This window comes from Antennarius striatus, chromosome 24 (genome assembly GCF_040054535.1).
Source record: "Antennarius striatus isolate MH-2024 chromosome 24, ASM4005453v1, whole genome shotgun sequence".
Classification (NCBI taxonomy): Eukaryota; Metazoa; Chordata; class Actinopteri; order Lophiiformes; family Antennariidae; genus Antennarius; species Antennarius striatus.
Genome location: NC_090799.1, coordinates 829802 through 857742, shown reverse-complemented (window position 1 = coordinate 857742; position 27941 = coordinate 829802). Strand labels below are relative to the sequence as shown.

General features: G+C 49.4%; 3 protein-coding genes across 4 annotated transcripts in view; 2 read left to right on the top strand and 1 right to left on the bottom strand.

Annotated features, from left to right (window-relative positions):
• Positions 1-400, bottom strand: part of dock9b (dedicator of cytokinesis 9b) — a 30086-nt gene extending 29686 nt beyond the window's left edge. For both annotated transcript variants that reach the window (XM_068308974.1, XM_068308977.1), the window contains exon 1: positions 4-400. In XM_068308974.1, coding sequence (XP_068165075.1) covers positions 4-117 — 114 coding nt within the window. In that variant the 5' untranslated portion in view covers positions 118-400. The remainder of the gene's footprint in view (positions 1-3) is intronic.
• LOC137591165 (bone morphogenetic protein receptor type-2-like) lies at positions 18-21594 on the top strand. Its single transcript, XM_068308979.1, has 14 exons — positions 18-147; positions 1094-2110; positions 9392-9577; positions 9661-9840; positions 12166-12273; positions 12419-12510; positions 14177-14407; positions 15891-16005; positions 17005-17165; positions 17250-17397; positions 17510-17646; positions 18074-18246; positions 18319-19646; positions 19748-21594. The coding sequence occupies exons 2-14, from the start codon at positions 2032-2034 to the stop codon at positions 20008-20010; spliced, it is 3201 nt and encodes a 1066-aa protein (XP_068165080.1). The 5' UTR covers positions 18-147; positions 1094-2031; the 3' UTR covers positions 20011-21594.
• Positions 21495-27105, top strand: fam117ba (family with sequence similarity 117 member Ba). Its single transcript, XM_068309806.1, has 10 exons — positions 21495-21539; positions 21897-21979; positions 22585-23013; positions 24461-24698; positions 24801-24884; positions 25012-25119; positions 25355-25498; positions 25577-25790; positions 25872-25992; positions 26148-27105. Exons 1-10 carry the CDS (start codon positions 21495-21497, stop codon positions 26359-26361), a joined length of 1680 nt encoding a protein of 559 aa, XP_068165907.1. The 3' UTR covers positions 26362-27105.
• Positions 27106-27941: the final 836 nt, after the last annotated feature.

Sequence of the window (27941 nt, the reverse complement as noted above, 5' to 3'; positions counted from 1 at the left end):
CACCATCAACACGGACGTCCTGACCGCCTCCGAGACGCTCTGCCTCAGCTCCGCGGCGGTGCCCGGTTTGTTGAGCCCCCGGGTGAACTTCCTCGCCTCGGTTGGACCAGAAGCCATGTTGTAGACCACCTTTCATCGGCCGATCAGGTACTTCACGCAAAACTGTGAGAGCTGTTCCCGGAGAGGCGGTGCGAAAAGATGAAATCCCCAGACTGTCCGACGCGCGTAAATGCGCACTGGAGCAGTTTTTGGGGGTTTTTTTTTTCCTATCCAGGCATTACTCTTCTGTTTTAATAAGATGTGTCGCATTTACTGGAGAAATATAAGTCCAGGATGGGATGGAAGATGACTTCCACGGTCCTCTGCAGCTGGAGTGCGAAATTCAAAGCCTGCTGTGTTCCGTCCCGTCAGCGGAGGTCCCCTGAGCAAACTGACACTCCCCCTCTCCGTCGGTGGAATAATGCCCAGTGGGATAGCGTCGTAAAACCCTTCATCCATCATATTGGGAAGGCGAATAAGAAGTGCTTATGTATATGACATATGGATTACGACCGTCGGGCTGGAGCACACTCAGCAGGGATTTCTTGTTATTATTCTGACACATTTTTATGGCATTTTCTCTCTGCGTATTTACATTTATTTATATATTTCCACACATAGATGCAAGTTTGGACATTTGGACAGCAATTAATGCATGAATTGTTGCGTCAAAACAAGGCGCATTCAGCGTCAGCAGGGCTACACTGCCACCTGCTGGAATAAATGTTTTAGTAACACGACCTTTAAACTCTGAAGTTATTCCACCACGCAGAGGCAGTAAAGTAACGCCATTGATTGGATAACTATTGATGCATTTAGGAGCAATCGGATAAAGCATGAATAACTGATTACCTCAAGGGGCGGAACATGGGAAGTATCACATTTTCACACTATATGCATAGATTTTTGAATATCATATCACTTAATGCAATGTTATGAAAGTTTTACATTTACTAGATTGCTTTTGTTATTTTATTTTACTTTTAAAACGATTACAAGTGCTAAAAAGTCCGATAATTGCATAAAGTTTTTAAACGCAGCATGTTTTTTCCAGGGTGTCATGCCTGTAGTCTGCGGCTAGACGGCGCTGCGGGCACCCCTCCAACTGTGTAGGACTGTCCTCCACCCCCAACACCAACCCACGGCAACCTGATACCGGAGACGAGCGGTCCAGACAAGCCTGCGAACGAGGCGTTCCCAGCCGCCCTGTCTGTCTGTCTGCCCAGCGGAGCTTCAAACACTCAATGGCAGCCGCCGACCGCCTCGGGGAAGCTCGACCCGGGAGATATTTATCACTCCGCCGTCTGCCAGCACCCGAGAACTAGTACCCGTTCATCCCGGAGCGGAGAAGCCGATTTTAACGACTTGGGATTTTATTCCTCCGCCTGGAGGAAGACCACAGAATGAGACGGGACGCGGGAACTAACTGTTAGCTCCTCGGCTAACGTCGGTTAGCATCGGCGGCAGGCAGACCCATAATAAACCTAACGGAGCTAATTGGTTGTCTTTTAATTAAATACGGGATTTTTTTTTTTGCCTTATATGTCGAAAAAGTGGATATTTTGGTAACTTATGCGACCAATAATGGTATTCATGGGCATTAATTAGTCGTGTGAGGGGTATTTGTGGCGTTATCTGCCCTCTAGCTAAGTTTTCCAGAGCCAGACAGTCGCCCCGGCTAGCTAGCATGCTAGCTAGCAGATATGGACGTTCGCTGGTTCGCAGCCGGGAAACAAGTTAGCCGCTCGGCCCGGAGCTGGAGCCGACGGCCGGAGCTCGGCTCCTGGTAGCGGGGAGTTTGTTTTAGTCCACATCGCGACAAACTAAGTTGTGTTTTATCGATGTCTGAGAGATCGGTTCAAGTTGTTGAGCTGACGTGAGGAGGAAGGAGGAGGAGAGGGGAATAAGAAGAGGAAGAGGACCGAAAAGAGAAGCACAACAACATCTTGGAAAGGATCCAGAATACGAGCACCAAAGTCGGTGTACACAGCCATGGCTCTGGGCCGGATCACCATGAAATCACTGGCGAAATTTGGGGTCTGCTTGACAATCCTCCTGACCGCCGTGGCCGGTGAGTGGATTATTGGTGGATTATCAGTGTATTGATTACCCTTGGATTGAGGAAAATGTGCTATTCATGAATATTTGATGCTGTTCTCCTGTCTGTATGTGATCCACATCTCCAGTTTGGTGCAGATGTTGTCATTTGAATAATAAGCTCCTTCAGCCTCAACGTAATTTTTTAATTATTATTATTTTGGACTCAAATGGTGTTGATTTCTTTTTCCATTTTTCTGCTATCAGACATAATAATCAAATCATCATCAAGGGTGCTTGTCTTGTTTTCCATCTTGTAACTCATCGAGTTGTGTGTTTAATCCATCTGACTGGAGTCAAGTACACCTTCACAGATATCTCCAGCAAATATACTGTGGCTGCCTTTTCTTTTCTGCTTTTTTTTTTTTAATCAGTCTGTGTACAGAGAGCTGGAAGAACACTGCAAATCTACCGCAGTCCTTGTCTGCCAAGTTGTGGCCCCTGTTCGAGACTTTGGGCTGAGGCCAGGCTTCTGTGAGACCTTGAGCTTGATAAGATAGTAGCTGGTTTTGCACACAGGAGGAGGATCGGTGCATGCAGGGGGAAAAGAGGGGGTAGTGGAATGTGTGGGAAGACTGGGAAGGTATTTTACAAGCTGGGTCATTCAGGTGGATTTTAAACATTGTGCTTCTGCTTTAGAAAAGATCAGATTTTGGAGCTTTTTTTTTGCAGATTTTGTGTGTGATTGCATGTGCAAAAAAGGCAGCATAACAGTGTATAATTATTAAAGGCAAGTGTGTGTTTTTGTTGGTGCTCATCCGTCCATTTACATGCAGGGTGTTATCAGAAGCCCATCAGTAATAAATGCTGTTGCAGAGCAAAGTATGCAAACATTATCCTTGTAATTGCTGCAGAAAGAAGAGCATCATATTTGCATTTAACAGGGTTTTGTTCTATTTTTTTCCTCCACTAATCTCTCATGCACGAAATGATAAGCAAGGACTTAAACTGTTTATCACCCAGATGTTATTTCGGACATCCTCTTATTAAGAGGCCATGAATAAACAAAGAGAGGAGGGAAGCTCGCTACTTAAAACTTAAATTTAGATCCACTGGAGGAGAAGAGGGATGATTCAGCGAAACCAGTGGAACATGAAGCTTTAACCGAAGGGATGGAGGGTCGGTGCTGCGGCGTAGAGGAGGGGGGATTTTTCATCTTAAATCTTCATTTTCAGCAAAGTCGGTGATCATTTTGGACGTGTTATTTCCTTGGTGGGCTCATCTTTGTGAGATGCATGCAAACTGTTATTGCCAAAGCATTATTTATTTAACCACCACAGTCACTGGGAGAGGATTTACACTTAATAATTAGCACAGGCACAATTAAAGGATACCTTTGCATGCCTGCTTTGCAAACAGTTCTTGTGCTGTGCAAATAAATGAAGTCAGCAGTCATACGACGTCCGTCTTCCCGTTCCTTAGGATGATTCTTGTAATGATGATGATGAACAGTTAGTCATCTTTCTGACCCGACATCTTAACAACTTTCCCTCCCCCCTTTCCTGTAACATCCTCTCCTCTCATCTCCACTGTCATCCAAACTGCCCTCGTTCAAGCGATTCTTCACGTTCCTCTGCATGTCGTGTGCTTATCCCGCTCGGGTCACCCTTGTCCGTCCCGGTGACTAATCGGCATGTGGGTGTATGCCTGCTGCTGCCAAATCTGGTGCAGACGCGCTACCAAACCAGCCTGCAGACGCTACCTGTGGTGTCTGATCACAGGTGTTCTTAAAGATTGATATTAGAGCGAGACGGACTTGAGCCAAAATTTTAGAGTGCCATTTTCAGCAGGTGGTCACATCCCACATTTTAAACATCGTCCTAGGCAGGATCGAGATTAGAAAGGACCATTTCATAGCGTCAGGAACGCGAAGCCCCATACTGATCTGGAGAGCTGGGTCAGACTGGTGTTAATATAATGGTTTTAATGGTAACATTGGTCGGTGAAGACTGGATTGGCTCGAATAGCAAGTGACGCACTCAGAAATAAGAACCATTCACATTTTGAAAAGTAGAAAGCCTAAAAGTGCCTTAAAGATTTTTTAGCTCTTACATTTTCTGGACATTACTGCAGTATCACTCAGGAGTTAAATACAGGAAGATTGATCAGTGAAGAAAGCTTCACAGTCAAACTGAGGCCACCATTGTATAGAAGTAAAAGTAGAGTTAATGTAAGAGAAGCTAACATTACACAGCGGGAGCCATGTTTTTAAGAGGAGAATTACTTCGAGGCTGAAAGATATAATAGAACTGTGACCATCTTGGTAGCTTAATATTTAGCACTTAGCCCACATCATTATATAAGTATATATGTCATTAATGCAGCTAGAAAAACACTGGAACAGGAGTAAAGCCATTTGGTCTCTAATATAGATACCCTCATACTCTATTAGGACAAAAAAATCAATAAGCGTTCCCCTCGGTTCTCCGGTTTGAATTCTGAGAAGTGATAAAAAGCAGATACAATAGAACAGTGTTCAGCCGACCTTCCAGTTTGGCAAAAAGAAGAAATTAGGGGATGTTTTAGGAAACAAAAGGTGCAGCCTTGAGATGGTAACTCGGAGTGACAGCCTATGATTAACACGTAGCGTTCTCCTTGACCAGCAGAGACAATAAGTCTGGAGTGCGCAAAAAATGTCGCTCCGTTTGGATGAGCGACGTCGGTTAGTTTTTCCTCCATTCCCACAGATGTCATTTTTACATTGAGGGGTGCTTATAGTAACTGCAAAGCGTGAAGGGAAAGGTGGTCTCATTTTTATTTCTCTGCTCGCCGGAATGGGACATTTGTGGATATGGATGATTCCGGTACCCCAGGATGCAGTCGCATCATTTCTCTGAGATCCGCCCTAGAAAGAAAAAACGAGAGTAGGAGATATTTCAAACATTCATGTGGGAATTTCGAGAAGCCACAACACTATCTTGATGGATTTGTTGCTTGTTGTTGTTTTTATTATAACCCAGATGCATTCTGGAACACTTTGCAGGCGGTATCGGGGTGTTGCAGAATACCTGGAAGTCATTATTGTCAATTCAGACAGTCTTTTTTATCGAACCGGTGCCGACAAGCTGTTGAGGTGATGCTTTATGCAGAGCAGCCTGCAGTAAATGAAGTTACTGTGGTCTGCTTTGGCATCATACCAACTGATTTCATGCTACCCATCAAGCTTTGCACAATAAATCCGTTTGAGACGCTCCTATCCAGGCAGAATGACTGAATAGTACAGGGTGATGGCGGCCAATTATGAAAGAAAGATAACGAAAATGACGGAAGATTATTGCCTAAATCGGCAAATTAAAATAGCATTTTCCTTCTTGTACAGATGTGCCTTGAAAACATAAACACCTCTAAATGTATTGGTCTTGTGATGAGGTTTTATTAATCAGGGATTAAAGAGTAATCTCCTCTTTTGATTGTCTAAAAAAAAGAAAGAAAACAAGCCAAGAATTTTTTCAGCTTGTTAAAAAAGCTCTTTGTAAAGATGTCACAGCATCGTGAAGAAAATCCCGTCATACCAGACACCCGCAGGCCTCCAGCGATGACACATAGGTGGTGTAGTGGAACGTTAGCCTGTCGTGCTAATATGTAGCCCTACCAGCCCGTCATAACAATCCTTTTACTCAACAAGGAAAAGGTTTTTTATGTCGTGAAGACGAAATTGTTACATCGCCTGGAAACACACTTTTGCTCATTCATAAATAATCTGAGATTATATGCCCCCCTGTGGTTCGATAGCTAAACACCACTTCAATTGCGCTGTCATTGGCATATTGCGTGTTTTTTGGAAAGTTACGGCATAAATGCATCGCGGTCGCTAATGGAGACTGCTAAGCTTTGAGGGCAGCGTAAGCCCCGGGATTAGCATGGCTGTACCGGACCCAGACAGACACGGGCTGGGGCGGTGGTGTTTTTTTTGGGGGGGAGAGTTGTCCCAGGGTAACAGATGGGGCAGATTAACCCCACACGTCTTTTAAAATCGTTTAGGGGGGACTTGGAAAATTGGGGGTGTCAGCGAATACCTCTGAAACTCATCCACCTGACCTCAGCAACTAGCCTGCACCCAAACAGCAGCAGGTACGATTGGAAAGGGGGGGGGACGGGGGCATAGCAGCATCACCTTGAGATTGGTAATAAATCCGTGCACATGGGCATGGAGGGGGAGGGGGGGCATCAGCCGTGCAGAACGCCGTGTTACTCGTTCACGGTGGCGAATGTGGAAAAGCAAAGCTCAGTTTAAATGCATACATTTTTGATACCGGTGCACAGTCAGCATTGTGCAAATGCCCCCCCACCGTGAAACTTTCATAGTTCAGTAGTTGCGGGTGGTGCATGCATGCCTGCAGAGGATGACGGAGCACGCACGGGTGCATCCAGCACATTTCACTCTTTTGTCGATGAACCCCACCACCACCACTGCCCCCCTCCCACCCCCGGTCTCTGTCTCCAGTCTTTGATGGGAGCCCAGAGCTGGGCGTTGAACAGCGACTGGACACATCAGCACCCTCGGTGACTTTTAATCAAGTCTCAGACTGTCTTGTCTTCCATCGCTCCAGTGGGCCTTGGCAGGAGGAAGGAGAGAGCCAGATTAGATCGCTGTTGTTTTCTAGCGGAGAGGGGATGGGGGTAGTCTGGGGGGGGGGGGGGCGCTGAAGGCCACTTTGGGGGGAGGTGGGTTAGAGGGGGAACAGAGATTAGCAAATAACTGGGCCATGGGTGAGCACTCAGCGTTGCTCGCCACCAACCAATGAACGGGCTCGGAGCAGAAAACAACTATGGAGCCTTTTGATATGAGACTCTCTCTTCCTCTTTTTCTCCCATCTGCCTCGCTCCACTGGCTTGCCTGCATACTGTGACCCACAATCCAACACTGCAGAGCGAGCCAAGATCTTACAGCCAGCTCAACAGAACAGAACCAGGAACAGAGCTGCACCGGGCCAATCGCGGATAAGAACACAAGATTTGGCATCCAACCAGGAGAGAGTCCTGAGAAAGACAGGATCGAGTCAGAGAGCCAACCACAGCCAAGCTGAGTGGCAGACGGACCAATGAAATCTGACTGCAAGCTTTTTTGGAAACGGGAGAAAGTGTGATTTAAAGAAAAACCGTCTCCATTCAGGACGTGCAAAAATCATTCAATACTTGTGAATGAAAACCTAAAATCAGTATCTAGACCTTTGTCTGCTTTCCTTGGGTTTTTAATTTCATAGCCATGAATTCTAACAAGGATATTAAGTTATATCTGAGATAGTGTCTGTCCTACTGTGGGGGAAGTACAGAACCTACCCCCACAGAATGGACTTCTGTTCTCCCCATCCTCCTCCTCATGGTCGGCCCGTTTGTCTGTCTTTGGGCGGTGTTTCAGTGCAGGAACTTCCTTCTATTGTCCTTCTTGTCCACTTTCCACCACAGTTCCTCCTCCAAGACTCATGTCTTCACCTCCAACGCCCATTTCCCCTTTGCTTTCTGCGGTGGGGTAATTGGAATGGAGGCGTATTTAAGTCTGAACAGATCACTTTTGGAGATAACATTGTGTCTTGCCTGGGAAATCATTCACGAAAAGAACAAGAGGTTGAGTTTCAGGGGTTAAAAGACCCGTCCTCGTGGATTGCAGACCAGTAGAAAAATTCCAACTGCTTCGATAGTTCCGAGGCGCCGCGAGATCCCCGTCCAGGTCTGTCCCCTACAATATTAAAACAGAGATGTGAAGGCAGCGCGGATCTGTTACCTGTCATTAAATCCCTCTAGCAGGTTTTCTGCTGCCAAGATAACTCATCCCAAGTCCCGTTTGTCACATAATCTTTATAGTTTAGTGTCGTTAGTCTTTTAATACACTTTGATAAAGATTTTTTCACCATTTAAACCCATTATCAGTTGTTAAGCTAGAATAAATCGGAGCTCGTCTTCCCTCTGCGGCGATAGAGAAGCAGTAAAATATGAATGAACGTCTGCTCATTCATGTCTCCATTAGTATTGTCAGACGCCGCCGTTACTTCTGACGCGTTTCGTTCTCGTTTGCGGGGGTTAGAAAACATTCCTGTTGATGCGATTAGTTCGACAAAGCGAGAACATGCGTGGCGTGACACAACGCGTAGGCTAATCGTGCTGGTTCACGTGCCTTTGGTGGTCGTTTTTAACCCAGAGTAATGCTTTGGAAACACATGTAAGCGTAGAAAGCAGCTTCCCCACTGGGAATCTAACCGCTAACCCCAGCTGTGCCGTCGCCGGCTCATTGAAATTCAGTTTTCTCATCAGAGCGAGTGTTTCTCCGCAAACTTAACCCTTGGTTTGAACTCCTCTCCTCGCTGCGCTGCATGTACGAGGCGTTCTTCCCCTCTCAAGGCCAAGTCTCTTCCACAGAACAGTAGGCAGGGGAGACAAACAAGGGGGCAGCCGAGGCCCCGCGGTAGGCCCCGGCCTGATAGCTTTATCTGCGGATGGGAAGCTGGCACCGTTCCCAGCAGAGCTACCGCTCCATCGAGTCACCCTCCGTCCACACAAGCTAGCTCGACCTTGGACAGGACGCAGTCACCCTTACACCCCCCACCCCCCCTTGCTTTACTTTCCTTACCAGCATGGAGGAAAGGGAGGAGCTGGGAGTGAGGGAAACAAACTGGCACATCATGTTTCCCTTATCTGAAATTACCCACAGCACAAGCTATGTACACAAACAGCCTGACATTTACTCAAAGCGTCTCACCCCCCCTTCCCCCCTCCCTGGATCACTCTTCTGAATGCTAACACACAATTTGACACTGTGTTTTATCTGTAAATCCAACATGGGGGGGGGACAATATGCGGGGCAGAGGCTGTTTGAATTTTCCTTTGCGGCCGTCGTGCAGCACTTGTTTACCCTCCCAACAAAAGGTTCTCCGAACCCGGACGTCACCCTTTTGCTTTGAGCCGCCGCTTGTGTTTGTGCGATGTCCTTCAGGCGAAAGTTTGAATTGGTATTTTTATTGATCTCTAGTTGTGTGCGATGCAGCGGTCCGCGCAGGCGGGGGGGCTTGTTTTTCTGCTGCAGATGGACCGACATTAGAAACATGTCTGTTTGTTCAGCAGACAAGAAACGAATGCAGCCACCGACCATCATCTGCGTTTCAGAGTCTTCATGCAGAATGTTTGGTATTAATGTGTCAGACTGATCAATAAATGTCATGACATCCTCAACCCCCCCCATTTTTAACTGGATTTTCTTTTCCCTCACCGCGTTTCGCTTGAAAATCTGACTCGCCCCTTGACCCCTCGTGTGTCCTCACAGCGGCGCAGGGCGAGGAGAGGGAGTGCGCCTTCACCGACCAGCAGCAGCAGTGGGAGGTGGAGCGGGTGGCTGGGGGCGAAGGCCGCGTCTCCCCAGAAAACACCACCATCCGATGCGCCAAGGGGAGCCATTGCTTTGGCCTGTGGGAAAAAAGTCCTCCCGGGGAAGTGCGACTCGTCAAACAAGGTAGGACCCGAGTCACACGGCGCCCACAGGGTGGTAACGACCGCCGGCATCAAGTGTAACCATAGCAACCATCTACCTGCCAGGTTGTTGGACTCATCTGGGCGACCACCAGGGTTGCAAAGAGGACCGGTGCGTGGTGACGAATCTCCCGCCGCAGATCCAGAACGGGACGTACCACTTCTGCTGCTGCGGCAGCGACATGTGCAACGTCAACTTCACCGAGGGCTTCACGTCGCCCAGCCCCACCACCGCACAGCCCATCTGTGAGAACACACACACACACACACACACCGCGAGGTCAGTTTAGCTTCAGGATAAACTCCAGCAGTCGTTACATCGACGTGGAGGCGGCGGAAGTCTTTGATTGGAAATTTAGTTTGCATTTAGATTGCCTTAATTCACGTCAGACGGCGTAACATTATTCCTCGTTTCACACAGATAAATTCAGTCCATAGCTGGCGTTTAGATTTTATGGGGTAATTCCCCTGCACAGGAGAGACATTAACATTTCCGCCGCGGTTACAATCATCTCTTCCACGACAAGGCGAGGGAGAGCGAATGGGCAGAAAGATGACTAACCGTGGAAGGATGGGAGAGAACAAATGCCCCCACAGCTGAGGAACACAAAGCTATTAAGGAAAAAGAATGAAAGGATGTTTGATACCATCAGAGCGGCGGGATCCACACCTACGAGGAGCTGCTCCTCTGCCTCAGCACCCAGTTTCAGTTAGTTTATCGTGGTTTTTGACTGTACGTGCTCCGGAAAAGATTCTCTTATTTCATTTAACCGCTAAAATATTAATATTTATAGTTAAACACACAAAATATTGTTTTATTCCTTCCATTATTTGATTTTCGGCACCTCTTAATCTGTTTCTTGGATGTCGTTTCCGATCCGTTTCCAAATGAGAATCCGTCGAGACTTTGAATAGACACTCACGCCTCGTCGGAAAGATAAAAATAACAATTTGGAGATGGATCGTGTTATTTTTTGACAAGTTCACTTGAAGTTTTTTTTACATTTTATTTTTTTCACTAAATTCCAAAAAGGTTGCGAATCCTGTCGGCTTTGACACACGACGACCTGAACAGTAATTGGATGAACTCGGTGGCGACATCAGTCGCAGCCGCTGGCGAGTCGTGTTTGCACGAAACGCCCGTCTATTGTGTTTTCTGAGTAAACGCAGAAAACAGGCGCTTTGTTAACCCCTCGCTTCCTGTTGAAAGTTAAGATGTGTGAGCAGTGTGTGTGGTAGGAGAATCATCATCATCGTCGTCGTCCCTCCTGCCCACACATAAACACAAACACACACACTCTTGTCGTCTCGCTGCATTCCTGGGATTACAAGGCGTCTGCCTGCCTGCCCGTCTGTCTGCGGGCGTGGCGGTGACGGCCGATGGATTACGAGAGAAAAAACCCCATGAAAGATCGAAAGTTCTGGGCGAATAAATCACGTTTTTAAAAAAAATTGGTGCCGGTGAGACTTTTTGATTGATCGGTAGACGTTTTGGTGGCGTTCCGAATGAAAATCCATGTTTGGGTTTCACTACAGAGTTAATTCCAGGCGTGTCCGGGCAGATGAGCACCGCTGTTACCAGGAGGAGGAAATAGTTGTGAGTGATCACAAGCCAGGAGACAGATGACGACACGAGGGATTATGCAAATGTTTTATTGTGTAAAAGCGATGAGGAAGAAGTATTCTGTACGGCAGTGAAGGCGTCGCTCTGGAGTCCTTTAAGTCTTGTGTGATTTTCAAACAGCGTGTTTGGAGTTTGTCAGCTTGTGTACGTCTGTCCGACAGACGACTTCCTGTGCAGCTTTTCGCATCGATCTTGAACTCGTTGACCTCAGCGATCTGGATGGGGGGTTGGGGTGGTGGGGGTCTGAGCGCGCTCCAGCTAGCAGAGCTTAGCTTCAGGCTACTGGAGCCATCAATTATTGATGAAACCGGCGTCCCGCTGCAGCCCCGGCGTTAACGTCTGATGTAAACGGACGCCCAGTGGATCCGTTTCTGTTTCTGCAGAACGAACTGTAGAATATTAGAGCAGCGGGTGTGTTTGGTGTAGAAGGTGCGTCTCCTGGGAGCCACTGATGCAGTTTCATTAATCACAAATACTGACAGCGAAACGCTGCAGCCGCTGCCGACCGGCGTCCTCGCTCTCAAACTCACCCGCCGTCAGATGCTCGAGATATTTAAAGTGTGTGTGTTTGTGTGTGTGGTGTGTGTGTGTGTGCGTGCATGCGCTCTTTCTAACACACTGCGTGGCCAGTAGCTGATCGGTTCAAGAGTCAACAAACTAATTGTTTGCCTTTCCTGAAGCGCGGCACACAAAAAAATCAATCAGAAAGTTAGGAAAAAATAAAAATAGCTGTATTTATGCATTTATTTACTTACTTAGTTAATTAATTCGTTATTAATTTAATCATTGTAAAGCACATCTGTGTGAACGCTGACACCACAATTAAAAGGTTTGTGTTCGAGGCCTTTCCTCAGACTCCGAGCCGTTTGCTCCCCCGACATAAAGGTCACAGTGTGATTCCTACTTTTGTTTTGGACCCCCCCCTCTCCCTCCTCCCCCCATCACAGACTCTCACACACTGGGCTACGAAGAGACAGTAATTATCACCCTGGCAACAGTCTCCGTGCTGGCCGTGCTCGCCGTCGCAGCCTTCTTCGGTTACCGCGTGATGCACGGTGAGTTACCATGGCACCATGCTGCTATGAAGAGCACTCATTATTCAAGGCCATTAAAAATGTTATTGGAAGAATTTAGATTAATTTGATAAATGGGCCCTTTTGTGCGTTTTGAGCGTGTCGACTTGTTTTCTGTTCCAAACAGGAGACAGGAAGCAGGGGCTGCTCAACCTGAACACGATGGAGGCGGCCGGCTCGGAGAGCTCCACGGACCTAGACAATCTCAAACTGCTGGAGGTCAGTGCTCCCCACGCCATGACTGTGTTCCTAGTTTGATCATCACACAGGAAGTGCGTGTGTGTGTGTGTGTGTGTGTAGGAGAAAGGAGAAACCAAAGTCACAGAGACAGAAATAAACCCCGAAACACATCCAGGTTTATGGTTACGTTTGTCATTTCGGCGTGACCTTTATCATCCGATCACAGCGGCATTAAGCTGCGGGTCAGAGCGGCACAAAAATAGGATTCTGGTTACGCGACACAGGATGCGAAAACCCGATACGGACGCGACGAGGCTCGTATTGTGACAGGAAGTCAATATAGGCTGCAACGGCAGGAGGGGCGAGGGAGATTTAAATAAATCCAGCCAGACGAGACCCGAGTCGCTTCGTAAGCACATCTTAAATACTTAGAACTCTTTTTTTTTCGCCTCGAACACACTCATAGTGATTTCTTGAATTGAATTTTATGTTTGTTTGTTTTTTCACTCTTGACGTGATGGTTGCGAGCCGAAAGGAAAATTGCACGTCTCCCTCCTCAGCGCCTCCTCAGAGATTTGCGGAGCTAGAATTCTTGTTTCAAGCAAAAACGGGCCGTGATTGGACCAAAGCGCCAGGAGCCTCTTAAAAACTTAACATTTCACGTAAATTATTTAAAAAGTCTCGTCTCTTTGTGCGACTGAAAGCAAACAGCGCAACTTGAAGTAACCGCGCTGGGGACTGGAGGTATTTACCAGGCAACCGGCTGGCTAATGAAACACTCTGTGTAGCCAGCTAGCAAACAGTCCGTGTACACACAGACAGAACTCTGGAGGCTAAACAAAGATTGTGGAACTTGAGCAGAGAAGGTAACCGTCGCTGTTTCTCTGTGTTCAGCAGTGGGGGGTCTTGATAGGAATCCAGCTCCTGCTTTAAACTGTGTCCTACAGTTATGTTAGCGTTACATGATTTCTATTAAATCTCAAGAGGAGTGTTTTATTCATTCGTTTTTATTCAGTGCTTTTTATTCGTCCGTCTTTGCAGGATAGAAGCAGACACTCAGCACCGAGCGCTAGATTTTCAGACAGGACTTTTATTCCGACGCGTCCTTGTTCCTTATCAAATGCAGGTACACGTTCTTTTCCCCCCGACTGAAAATGGGAGGTGGGGGTGTTGGCCGAGCCAGAAATCTTCACCCTGCAGACAAAACAGAGTCTGTCGCTTTTTGACAGCAACATTTTACAGCCGGTGATAAACGCTGGCGCAGACACGGAGGTGGAAACCACAGGAAAATCAAGGCGCTCCTGGATTCATTTCTTCCTACGACACAGATGTCTGTTAAAGCCAAGTGTTTGGGCCTTAGTGGCACGCCACGCTCCGGCTAATTCACACAGCTAATTGAATGATTTGGAACTGACTTTGGGCCATTTGGGCTGTTTAACCCTGCTGTTCAACTATAATTTAGTTTAATTTTATCTCCTCTTCCCATCTGTCTTTTGTCTTTGCGTGTGTTTCCTCTTCTCTTGTGTCCTCATTTTGCCTCTTAAAGTCTTTGTGTCACGACTTGTTAGCGTTTCTGTGACATTTGAAAGCAGCCCAAATAGAACTCAAAACAAAACAAAGCTAATCTCATCCACATTTAGCAATAACTAAACGTCTATTATTACCAAAAATGGATTTATAAACATCCGTCTCCTTTCCCCCGCAGCTGATTGGGCGTGGCCGATACGGCGCCGTCTACGGCGGCTCTCTGGACGAGCGTCCCGTGGCCGTGAAGGTGTTCTCCGCTGCAAACCGACAGAACTTCCTGAATGAATGCTCCATCTACCGGCTGCCGCTGCTGGAACACGACAACATCGCCCGGTTCGTGGCCGCCGACGAGAGGATGGGAGCGGAGGGGCGCACCGAGTACCTGCTGGTCATGGACTACTACCCACACGTGAGCTGGAAGCAGTACCCACAACATGAAGTCCTAAAACAGCGCGTTAGCTTGTCTTTTCTGCTTTAAAAGACTTACACTGAAAACATTTTGCAGACGCCGCCGCCCTCGCTCATGATTACAAACGATTTCCTGCGATAGCTCTGCAAACCTGGAGCCAGTGGAGTGCTTTTAATGCAATGCAAACATTTGGTTAGCATTAGCGGCTAATCTAGTTCTGATAGCGCAGTCGGAGACTGAAGAGTCAACACGGGAGTCGATATCAACGCAATTACAAACAGTAATGTGTCGTTTGTACGCAGCATCGCTTCCTGTGCGCCGTCTGCTCCGAGTTGCCCGTGAACGCACCGGCGTGGCGTTCAGGAACGGACAGAGACGTTACTGTGGATCCGACAGAATAATCTTGTGATGTTTCTTCAGATCGATCACGTAGTAAAAAAGACAACTTCTCGACTGTCGGCCGCCGCTTGAATACGTGTGCTGTTCCAGCTTAATTGCAAGTCATATGACCCCCCCCCCCCCCCCAGCCCGCCTGTGAAAGGGCCCCATTATGCGTCTTAACCTTAGCTCTTAATGTAGGTTGTCATGGAAACACAACGCCAGACCAGACCAGAGCCGGAGACACATAATGCAACCCAACAGTCGTATAATTTATTTAAAACGAACGCATCTAATGTGATATTCTTCAGCAACCCGGCGCACAAATTGTCCTGTGATTTATTTTAAAGCAAAAAGATGAAGTGTTTTTCTCCGCCGAGGCCGGGTATATAATGGACCATAAAGGCTGATGGAGATAATTGAAGGAAGGAAATTAATCATTACAAATGCGGTTTTGCAAGAGTTCTCCATGCTCGTTCGTCATCAGTGGACTGAAATCTTAATCCGGAGTTGCAGAATGTTCTCCATTTACCGAAAACCTCGCAAACCTAAAGGAACCTGAAGGCTTTCATGCGATTTTGAGACGCTGTGAGGTTGTTTTATTGTGAAGCTCCACAGGGAGGTCAAATCACAACGGCCTGTTTAGAGGCTGTGCGTCACGAAAGCAACGATCTTCTTTTTTTCAAATCGTCGTTGAGATTCTTTAGTTTTTTTATTTTACTGCCAAGTTTGATTGAAATCGTTCTTTTGGAGATGAATGAAACCGTGCGTGTCGCTAGAGGCTTTAGCGTCAAGGCTAAATCCACTGCTAGCAGTTATTCCACATCGCTGATATGCAATTGGTAGTTTTCCCTATTAAAATTAAACGATAAAATGCAGTAAAAGCTGACGTTTGTTGTCCAGCGTCTGTGTTTCTAGACATAGTCGCTCGTTTGTTTTGGTCTGAGACGTTTTGGCGCTAAAAGGAAAACTCATGCTTCTCATTTTCCGCCAGAATTCTGAAAAATTGACTGATTTTATAACCTTTTGATCAACATTTGTTGCTCGTGAGCGATGCCCCAGGCTGCCTCTCACTTGTTATGTCCCTCTTGCCCCCCCCCTTCAGGGATCTCTGAACCGCTACCTGAGCGTCCAGACCAACGACTGGGTCAGCAGCTGCCGGCTCGCCCACTCCGTCACACGCGGCCTGGCGTACCTGCACACCGAGCTCTTCAAAGGAGGTGAGTCCTGCATCGGATCCACTTCCTGTTGCGTGTTTGAATAATAACGGTGGTGGGGAAACGTCCCGCTGCGCTAAAGCGGCTCCTCGTGGATCCGTTTGGCCGCCAGCGCTTTTGCATCCCTTCATTTTGACAAACACACACTTACACACACATGCGTGCACGCCCAGCCAGGAGTATTTATAGACCCGCCTGGAGCCAGCCTCAGAGAGGAGAGAGACTGGAAAGCAGGAGCGGTGGGACGGCACAGGGGGGAGGAAGGAAGGCGTGGGCTGGATGGGCGTTCTGATGTCATGTGACTTTCCTTGTGGCGCAATAAAAACTTGGTCCTTGTTCTTTTCCCCCTTGGTCAGCGCCGATACACATCAAAACAGAGGAGCAGTTCACCTGGAGCGGGTGTACGCGTGTGTGTGTGTGTGTGTGTGTGTGTGTACGCTTTCTGGTGCAGGCGCGTGACAAACACACACTTTCAAAGCGATAAAAGTCGTTCCGATAGAGGCGGCGTCCGTCTCGCTCCCGTTTGAGCGTCGGAGCGGAAGAGTAGGAGGCGACCGGCGTGTCGCCGCTAACATCACAATCTCTCTGCTTTAATGCAGCCGCCACCCTACACACACACACACACACACACACACACACACACACACACACACACACACACACACACACACACACACACCTCCTAACTCACAGATAACTGCTGGCTGCTCTCGGCCTCGCTGCGCCCCCTGCTGGTCAGTAACGTACTGCAGGTGGAGGCTCCTCTGATAATGTCATAATCCCATTGTTACAGATTAGATTAGAGGGTTTTAGCTGTCTGTTGACATCGCAGCCAGAACAATGAGTGTAAAGGAGAGTCACGCCAGGAGATTTGGATCGTTATCGTTCATTTGCAAACGCAAATGTATCCAGGAAGAGTTTAGAGAGCGTTGTTTAAACCAGTTTAAACCCTTAATGAAAGCTGAAATCGCCCAATCCCTTTTGTCTCTTCCTGTTTCCCAGACTTGTACAAGCCGGCCGTTTCCCACAGGGATCTGAACAGCCGAAACGTCCTGGTGAAAGTCGACGGCACGTGTGTCATCATCGATTTCGGCCTTTCGATGAAGCTGACAGGAAACAGACTGTCGCGTCACGGAGAGGAAGAGAACGCCGCCATCAGTGAGGTGAACAAAAAAGACATTTCTCTGATGAATTCAGTTCCGTTCTCTCTCTCCTCACACATTCACTTCCTGTTCCTGCTGCTCCAGGTGGGCACCATCCGCTACATGGCCCCCGAGGTGCTGGAGGGCGCGGTGAACCTGAGGGACTGCGAGTCGGCGCTGAAGCAGGTGGATATGTACGCTCTGGGTCTGATCTACTGGGAGTCCTTCATGAGATGCACCGACCTGTTCCCCGGTGAGACCATCAGCCGGATTAGCATCGTTGTTGTTTAAATCATCATCGATTTTAATTTCCTGCTACGTGAAAGATGCCAGACACGACCTTCCACTTCCTGTTCTACCTCTAGGAGAATCTGTGCCAGAGTACCAGATGGCCTTCCAGGCGGAGGCTGGGAACCACCCGTCGTTCGAGGACATGCAGGTCCTGGTGTCCAGGGAGAAGCAGCGGCCCAAATTCCCTGAAGCCTGGAAAGAAAACAGTCTGGTAGGTTTTTAATCTGCTGCAGAGAGAAAGAAGGATTCCGATTCTAACGCCCCATCGATCGCGACAAAGACGTCACAGACGAAATTGTTTCTGAAATAACCGAAAGGAATGGGTTTTGGATTTGTCTTTGACATTTTCATTATTTTTTGTGATTGGTTTAACACAAAAACGTTAATCTGTCCTCGCTTTACGCGGCAGACGCCGATCAGTCTTTGTAATTCAACATCTTTTGTGACAGAAAAAGAAAAAGAGAACTCTTGAGGACATTGATTGGTCTCAAGCACTTTGTTAAAGAACTGGAAAAGCATTCTAAAACCCAACGAGATCAAACCGCTTAACCACGAAACCTCCCCAAGAAGGGATTCCAGAATAGAAAGGAGGAACGATTATATTCCTGGTCGCTAACGTCTGCGTGCGTCTCCCCCAGGCGGTTCGCTCCTTGAAGGAGACGATGGAGGACTGCTGGGATCAGGACGCCGAGGCCCGCCTCACGGCGCAGTGTGCCGAGGAGCGCCTGGCCGAGCTGGTGCTCATCTGGGACCGCTCCAAATCCGTCAGCCCCACCCTCAACCCCATGTCCACCACCCTGCACAACGAGAGGTTAGCCGCTAGCTCCGGACCGCTGCCACGATTTCGTTTCTGTTCTCTGATCTCTGATCGTCGTCTCCGCAGGAATCGGATGACGCCGAAGTCCGGCCCCTACGCCGATCACCCCTCCACCTACATCGAAGAGCACGAAGGCGTGACGAAGAACACGCAGGCCGACGCCACCGGCTCTGTGAGCGGTCGCTCCGGGGCGGGGGTCGGGGAGAGGAACAGGAACTCCATCAATCAGGAGCGCCAGCAGCAGGCCAACGCCCGGCTGCCCAGCCCCGACGGCAGCAGCACCAGCACCGGCCTGAGAGGCAGCCCATCGGCCTCCGCCACCACCACCACCACCATCTCCGAGTCCGAGGGGTCGGTGGGGGTCACCGCGGTTCCCGTCTGCCTGCACCTCACCCAGGAGGATCTGGAGACCACCAAGCTGGACCCCAAAGAGGTGGACAAGAACCTGAAGGAGAGCTCTGACGAGAACCTGATGGAGCACTCGCAGAAGCAGTTCTGCTCCCCGGACCCGCTGAGCCCCGGCAGCTCCAGCCTCCTCTACCCGCTCATCAAGATGGCGACGGAGGCCTCGGGCGCGTCGGACGCAGCCGCCGCCACCGCCCCCCCCTCCTCCTCCATCCCCGCCGCCATCTTCCCCCTCCCCAAGCAGCAGAACCTCCCCAAGCGGCCGTCCAGCCTGCCGCTGCGCACCAAGCCCAACAAGAAGGAGTCGTCCACCTCGCTCAGGTTCAAGTTCGGACGCTCGGGGAAGTACAACCTGCGGCAGGTGGAGGGGGCGAAGATGAACATTGGCGCGGGGGCGGGGGCCAACGCGGCCGTCGAGGCTCACGTGGCGCCGGGCACCAACAACACGCCCGTTCTGCGGGACTCGCACGCCAACGGTAGCATCAGCGGTGCGCTCAACGGACACGCCGGCGCCGGGATCTCGTCCTCCATCGCGGGCGGGGGCGTCGCTCAAAACGGGACGGGGGCCTTGAGGTCGGACGACGCCCACTTGAGCCTCGGCGTCATCACCGCCAGCCCCGACGAGCACGAGCCCCTCCTGAGCCGCGAGCGCGAGCAGCCAGAGCCCAGAGACGCGGCGGGGGCGCTGCGCTCCGCCCGGCCCAACACCAACAACAACAACAGCAACACGGGGCGGGGCCAGGGGGGCGGGGAGAGCGGGGGGGAGAGCGACGGCGGGGAGGAGGAGGGGAGCGGGGAGATGGGGGGCAGGGAAAGCACGGGGCCGTCTGGGGAGAGCTCGCTGTCGGGATCCGGCGCCGCAGACTCCCAGGGGCCCGAACCCGTCACCATGAGGGGCGAGGCCCTCCTCCGGCCCCCCAGGGCCCGCCGGCCAGAAAGACCCAACTCCCTGGACCTGACCTTCACCACGCAGGACCTGACCCTACTAGGTGACGTCACATCCATCAGAAATATGTAGTTTATTGATGATCAGCTGGTCATTATAGTTTCTCATCAATCGTATTGATCGGGGCTCCTTCCTGTCTTCCAGGGGAGGGCTTGGTGCAGCCGGACGGCGCCCTGGAGGGGACCGGAGAAAAGATCAAGAAGCGCGTCAAAACTCCGTACTCCCTGAAGAAGTGGCGACCCACCACGTGGGTCATCTCCACGGATACAAGGGGGTCAGAGGTCAACAACAACGGCACCTCCCGCGGCCAAGCTCACGGCCACAACCGGCCCAAATCCACTTCGGCCATCTTCCTGCGGGGAGGGGGTGGAGGCTTGGCCAGCGAGCCCAGCGACACACACGTGTGAACTCTGACCCCTCTCTCTGTCTCTCCCTCTCTCTCTGATGGGACTGACCAATCGTGAAGCAGAGAGGGCGTTACCGCGGGCGCCGAATCAGCGTGAGGAAGCTAACGGAGCGTCGCGTGAACAAACGAGTGATGGTGTACAGTAACTAGGTCCGTCTCGCTCCTGTGTGTCCTTCTGAAGATGGCATTGCTTTAAATGGAATCCAGCTATGCAGCATTCTCACCCCCACCCCCCCATCTTCCTTGTTCTTTCTTTTGATTGGTTCTTTTCAGGTTCCATCCACATGAGCGTGGCACTGTTGTTGTTCTTTATTGAAATCTTCGTTCTCTGTGCACTTTGAACCGATTCAGTTTTTAGAAGAAGTCCTGTCTGTTTGCGACCGCGACGAGAAAAATGGTCTCTAAACGTAAAAACAAAAAAGGCGATGGAAAACAATCAACACTTTGTCTCGCCCTCCTCGCGATCGATCGAGCGGCGTTCGAGGGTAAAACTGTAAAAAAATCAACGGTCTTAAAAGACGGAACAAACTACTTTAAGTTTTTTTTTAATTTCCTTGATTTGTATGCAATACCAGTTCTTTTTTGACTATGTACCCATTGTTTGTATCATAGTTTTTAATTGTGCAATAGGATGTAGCTTCTAGATGCTTTTGATGTTTTATTGGCTTCCATTTCTTCTGTTGTCTGTTCATCCTGTTCTTATTTTCTATCTTCAATCTCTGTTGCACTTATGAATAGTCACAATCGTTTCGTACACTACCACCCCACCCCCCCTCTCCACCAACAACTCAAGAGGAGAACATGGATGACAATCCTCTCTTTCCTTCTTCTCTGGACTATTTTTGCGGGGGGGAGGCGGCGGGGGGGGGGGGAACCTAATGCTAACGACGAATCCCTTCTGGGTTTTTCACAGAACTCGTCTGCTTGCACAATTACACCAGGAATGGCTCAGACTCTCGGGTCTTTCTCACACTATCATCACCAGAATCAAACCTCCGGAGGGATCTGTTACCGTGGCCGACACAATCATTGCACCACTATCACGTGACCTCACTGTGGACTGTGTTTTGCTGTCTGTATGTGACTGAAAGACCGGATTTCTGCTCTTTATTTGAACTGAAGTCAGAAACTTTAAAAAAAGAAAAGAGAAACCAAACTCCTGAAGCACGCTGGATATTCTCTCTGCTTCTCCTCGTCCCATCCCTCGATGTTCAAATGACTGATAAAAGTGTGTGTGAGTGTGTGCACGTGTTGTGTTTCTTTATGTCAGCAAGCATTAGAATCTTGGGGCCTAACGCTGTACAGGCGTGCTGAAATGTCATTGTACTCATTCTGTATTTTCAGCGCTGCTTCAGGGCATATGAAAAAAAAATCTCATTTATGTTTTTGTAATCTGTAATTTGTATGGAAAAAGAAAACCCACGTCTGTGTATTGCATTGATATTTGCATCATTTTTATGGAGTTCTGTTTTGCATTCAATGGACATGTTCTTCGATCCCATTGCTGTGCGTCTGCTCGTTGCAGTTTCTGTAAACATTTTCAAGTCAATATGAAAGAAAAATTCTCAATAAATGTTCGAAAATTGTTCTGAAAATGTTGTGGTTAAAAAAAAAAATCATTATTTACAGTTAATAGGGAAGTGAAGACGTTAGATTCATGTTATGGATGCAAAAATGATTAATAAAGGTTTAATTTATTTTAATTGGTCGTTAATGATAAGGCGGCAGCAGAGAAACGCGATAAGAAGTTGTTTTTACCGCCGTCTCAAACATAACGAGGCGCCTCGAACGCACCACCAGGAGCTCGACTGGACGCACGAGGGAGGCCTTCCGTCTCCGCTTGTTTACCTCGCGACTCGTCTCCGCCGTCTGCTTCACGCGCCCTAGCAACTGCAGCATCAGCACGAGCCGCACCGCGTTGGTACGTTTACGTCAAATCGCTTTCTCGGTTACGCCAAGCCGTTGGGGAGGTAGCGGGGGAAACAACGGAAGTGGGCTGACTTCCTTTCAAAATAAAATATCGATAATTGACAATTCGATTCAATTAAAAAAAAAAATTGTCCCCAAAGGGGGGGGGGGACATAAAGCAGTAAAATAAACAATAAACAGAAAAGCACAATACAAACAGGTATGTTCCATGAGTTAATATGTTTTTTAAAAAAAGGGATAATTGCAAAATTTCTAATTTATGGAGCTTATGTTTAAATGGCAACTAATATTCTATGGATAAAAGATTTAATTACCATGAACGTCATTCCTGAAGGATTTTATTTTAGGTTTTTTTCAAGTTAAAATATACATTTTCTTAACGGAGGACCAATAATGGGATCTTTAAGTAGAAATCATTGTTTTTAATCCTTCCTGCAACAGAATATGTGGATACGTGGAATTTATATTTCCCGGTTTAAAAACATAATATATCAGGACTGCTTACGTTGTTGTGGAAGGAACGTCGTTATCGTCGTTACTTGTCTTTCAGCTACGTCAGTAAACCGATTGTATTTTATTCTGAAAGGACTGCCCGGAAGTGTCCCTGTGTGTTCGCGCCAGCTTCACACTGGTCCCTCTCGTTCAGGCTAGCCCAGCATCACCGCCTTCTTCTTTCTACCCCTTCTCTATTTTCTATCTTTTTATTTTTGCCCCCCTCCCGCCGACACTTCCCTCCCCCCCACCGGGCTTACGACGCGTTTTTTTTGTGTGTGTGTGTTTTTACTCTCATTTCTTTCGAGCAGAAAACGTTTTCGCAGCCGCTTCCGCCGTCGTGCCGCATCAGCCGGGTGAGAAAAACATCCGTCCGTCCGCGGCAGGTCGATCCGGGAGCGACGCCCATTGTGACCCCGATCCGCCGGCAGCAGCCTGGAAGACGGCGGTATTTACTGGCCAGCGGCCCGTGTCCTCACCTGGAGCCTTTCCCGGACCTTCCGCCCTTCGAGGAGCCGCAGATCTCCAGCGGGGGCTCGGGAGCCGCTTTGCATGCGGCGCTCGTCGGTTGTGGTCCCCGCAGGTGAGACGTGTTTCCGTGATGGTCGGATTTAAACACCGGGTTTAACAGATGTTAAAGTGTTCATTGCATGTATTTACATTTAAAATGCAGAGATGTGAGGATTGAAAGCTAAATGTGCAGAAACGGTTGTGTAAATCAGATTATTGATCAATTAATGCACGGTTGGATTCAATTTAAATTAGTCGTTTGTTGTTAAATATTGACCTAAAATAGATCATGGATTTATTTAGATCTGCTTGATATTTGTATTTATTTGAATCTTTTGCATTTGGCACACATTTGGAGAAGCCACCACCAAAATATGATGATTTTCTGTTAAAATACACACATTCCTCTTTCGCAAATTTAAAAAAAAATATGTTATGATTTGAAAAAGTTGAAAACTAATCCTGGATCTGATCCTTGATCCGGATTCATTCTAAAGCTTAAATCAGACGCTTACATCATATTTTTGGTCCATTCAGTCCTTTTTTTGTGTGCATAATCCAAATAATTCTACCTCTTTGATATATTCTAAATAGTATTTGGATGTAAGAATCTGTGTATCTTGTTCTTCATGTAGTTCTGCCTGTGTTTTCACTGGTCCAACTGCTCACACACCTGGTCTGTGGTGTTACTACTGCTGTCAGCCGGCAGCGTTGGTGGGAATCCAGACAGAAAAAAGCAGCAGTCAAAACAAAAAAACCAAAAAAAATAGAAAAGAAAGAGAAGGGTCTGAACATGTTTGATAGTAGACTGCTGATACACACTCACTCCTGTGTGTGTGTGTGTGTGTGTGTGTGTGTGTGTGTGTGTGTGTGTGTGTGTGTGTGTGTGTGTGTGTGTGTGTGTGTGTGTGTGTGTGTGAATATCATTCAGATGCGTTCCCTAGCAACAGCGATGTGCGCTGGTCAAAGCCTCTGCCAAATTTAGCTGCAGCGCCAGCCGACAGCGTGTGACCGTGTAGACGGATGGAGGGGATGTTACTGAGCAGCCATTCTGCCCCGCTGAGACCCCCCCAAGACAAAAAAAAAAATTAAAAAATACTGAGTGCAGTCTTCATCCTGCAGGGCAAACCCTCAGTGTAAAAGACAGAGGTTATCGATAAAGGTTTGTTTGTTTTGAATCTGGAGCCACGGTTTGCAGATTCTGGTGCAGGAATCAGGGTCAGTCGGGCGCTCTGACCCCCCCGGGTTTAAGCCGGTTTAATGCCATTAAACAGGGGGTGTGGGGGAGTTAGGGGGGCAGATTAAAATCAATCTGTGAACACACACACACACACACACACACACACACACACACAAACCTAGACAGACAGAGCAGGACAGTCGTGAGCTTATCCCACTGCCAGCTGTGTGTGTGTGTGTGTGTGTGTGTGTGTGTGTGTGTGTGTGTGTGTGTGTGTGTGTGTGTGTGTGTGTGTGTGTGTGTGCTGGTTTGTTGACAAACATCTTGTTTACCTCCTCAGACGGCGTTGGTGGTCTTCTCCTCCCACACACGTCCGTGTGGTTCTCCTCCTCCGCCGCCCCCCTCCCTCCCCACTCCCCGTGAGCGCTCCGCTCCTCATTCTCCTCTCGGGCCCCCGCCATCGCGTCCAGCTGTGGCCCTCACAGGGCGCGTTCGCTGGCGCTCACCTGACAGGTCCCTGGCCTCAGGACGACAGCCAGCACCAACACGTTCCCTACATGAGGGACAAAGCGACGCAGGTGTGTGTGTGTGTGTGTGTGTGTGTGTGTGTGTGTGTGTGTGTGTGTGTGTGTGTGTGTGTGTGTGTGTGTCGCTCTAACCTGTGTGTGTGTGTGTGTCAGACCCCCAGGGCCTGGGCAGATGAGAGGAGGAGGGGCTCTCACAAACGCTCGGCCTCCTGTGGGAGCACCGACCAGCTCAAGGAGGTCAGAGGTCACCCGATTCGGACGATTCCAACCGCTTTACGGCAGTGTGTGTCTGTATCTAAGTGTGTGTGTGTGTGTGTGTGTGTGTGTGTGTGTGTGTGTGTGTGTGTGTGTGTAACCTTTACAGATTGCCAAATTGCGCCAGCAGCTCCAGCGCAGCAAACGCAGCAGCCGCCACCGGAGGGACAAGGAGCGCAAGTCTCCGTTCAACGGCAGCCACGCCCTCATCCAGCAGGTAGGGGACAGGAGGTGGGCGGAGCCTGGCTCAGGAGGATTCTGGGATGCCCCAGTTTCCCGAGCACGTGTGTGTGTGTTCACACACACATGCTGGAGTACAGCTGTCCCGCTTTCAGGGCCTCCTTTACGGGAGAGAAGGGGGGGCAGATAAGAGAAAATAGTGAAAAGGTGCTTTTATTTTGTGAAGGCCGGTCCCTCCAAAATAAAAGCGTTTTATTTTTTGTGTGTTTTAGTCGCCGATGCCCAAAACCATCCTGATCCCCATCCCCATATCCAAGTCGTCGGCCCCCCGGTTCCGTAACAGCGTGGAGGGCCTCAACCAGGAGATCGAACGCATCACCATCCAGGACCCCCCCGAGAAGGAGGAGCCCATCGTCGTGAGTGTCTGATTGGGTGTGCACCAGTGGGCGGGGCTTACGTGTATGTGACCTCGTGTGTGTGTGTGTGTGTGTCAGCCGCAGGACGTCCCAGATGGCCACCGCGCCCCCCCGCCCGTCCCCCCCCGGCGCAGCAGCAGCACCCGCAGCATCGACACGCAGACGCCCTCCGTGGGCGGCGGCCTGAGCGGTAACCATAGCAACTGCAGCAGCCGTCCCGACTCCATCTCGCCCTCCTACCTCACCGTCCTGAATGACATGAGCGGGGGGGGCAGCCCCTACGACGACAAAGGTGAGCCCCCGCCGCCGCCGCCGCTTCAGACACTCTCGCTCCGAGCGCGACCTTTGACCTCCGGTGTGGTGTCCTCCTCAGAGCTCGGCCCCTGCTCCCCCCTCCCCAAATACGCCGCCTCCCCCCGACCCAACAACAGCTACATGTTCAAGCGGGAGCCCCCCGAGGGCTGCGAGAAGGTCAAAGCATTCGAGGAGACCATGTGAGTGGGGGGGGGGGTTGTACTGTCCATGTGTGTGTGTGTGTGTGTGTGTGTGTGTGTGTGTGTGTGTGTGTGTGTGTGTGTGTGTGTGTGTGTGTGTGTGTGTGTGTGTGTGTGTGTGTGCTAACGCTAACCATGCTAATGTGCTCCCCCAGGCCCAAACCCCTGCAGGCGATCCCCCCCTTCCTGTGTCCCGACCGCAACAAGGTCAACTTCATCCCCAACAGTGGCTCCGCCTTCTGCCTCGTCAGCATCCTTAAGCCCCTCCTCCCGGCGCCGGACCTCAGGGTGGGGCTCCGGAGCCTGTCCCCGTCGCTGGTGCCTCTGTCCACCCAGCCCTGCCTCCTGGAGGAGCCAGAGAGCTTCTGATGCCCCCCCCCCAGGAACAACCCCCCCAATCCGATCAAAAAAATGCCCCCCAGCATGCCGACTCAGCTCCTGATGTCTTCTTCTGGTTGAAAAGCGCTTCCCACTGCCTCCCCCCCCCCACTCCGATGACAACAACATGAGCGTCCCGCGGCCCCCCCTCCATGGAAGGGGGGGGGGCGTTTCATCGCTTTCTTCTCTCTTTAAGTGCTGGCTCCGAACGGACACTTTTTTTATTCCATTAAACCGCGGCGCCTTCCAGACGTTCTCTTTTCTATCTCTAGAAAACAAAAAGCCTTCCATTATTATATATTAAAAAAAAAAAATGGCCGCTGGTTGCCGCGGCGACGACAGTTTTACCCACGGAGGCTCGTGTTTTTGGTGCTGCCTGATTTATCGTAGCAAAACTTGAACGGCGGCGGCGAGGAGACGAGACACGTGCCTGAGACTCCGTTTGGCTGAGTCAGCGTAGTGCTCTGGTCACGCCCGGCGTGATGCGTGCACTATGATGGCCGGAGACGCACGCGGAGAGGCGGGGCCTAGCGGAGCCAATCAGCATTGAGATCTCTCCTGTGAACCAAATTCCCCCCCTCCGCCGACTCCAGTGCGTATCTATGGAAACGCAGGCCAGGGCTAAGATGTTGTGCAGCGTGTTCAACCTGTGTCTGCTGCCCCCCCCCCAGCGCCGACCTTTGTTCCACACTCCCCCCCCATTCCATTCCTCTTTTTTCCCAGCTCTCCTTTCATTCCCCCCCCCCCCATAATGCTGATCTCCTTCTGTCTCGCTCAGTGTTGTTGTGAAACGAGTCCAGATGGGGGGTGGGGGGTGCCCCGTCCTCTCAGGACAGCCCCCCCCTCCCCATCTGGACTCGCCGGGTCTCCGAGCGCTGAGAGGTTTGGTGAACCGATTACGCTTCAGATTATAATAGATGAAGGGATTAATCAATATTTTATATTGATGATAAATCAGGAATATTTGTCGCCTTCAGAGACAAAACGTCCAGAGCTGCTTTTTAGCTTCTTTCGGCTCATTGTTTCGGTTCACCCTGATATTCCCTCCTTTACATTTTCTCTTTTAGACTTTCTGTAAATTTAGGTGAACTAATGATGTTTGCAGTGATCTGTTGGCCCCGCCCACTTCAATCCAGGAAAAACCAGAGGAATTTTTTTTTTTTTTTTTTTTTAGTATTGAAATAAATTTAGAAAATAGAACATAGAAAAAAAAAATCTAATCCGCTTTAATCCGAAACGTACTTTAAATGCACACCGTTTGATTGGCAGCGTGTTATTGGTCGGCGGCCTCTTGGTGCCCGCCCCTTCCTGTAAACGTCATAACTACTCGACGGTGCCTCCAGTGGTGACAGAATGTACTGCATTTGTAAATATAGAGGCGCAAAGTGTTTGTGTTACCGGCGGACAAAGAAATGTAAGTGAGTTGAAGTGTACCATAGAACCCTCTTCCTCCTCCTCTTCCTCCTGCTTTCTCTCCGCTGAGTACTGTGATTATTACTCGTCTCATTATTGTGAATATTAATGTATTTATTGATCAGGAGTGTCAGTGGGTCTGCGGAGTTTTAATCGAT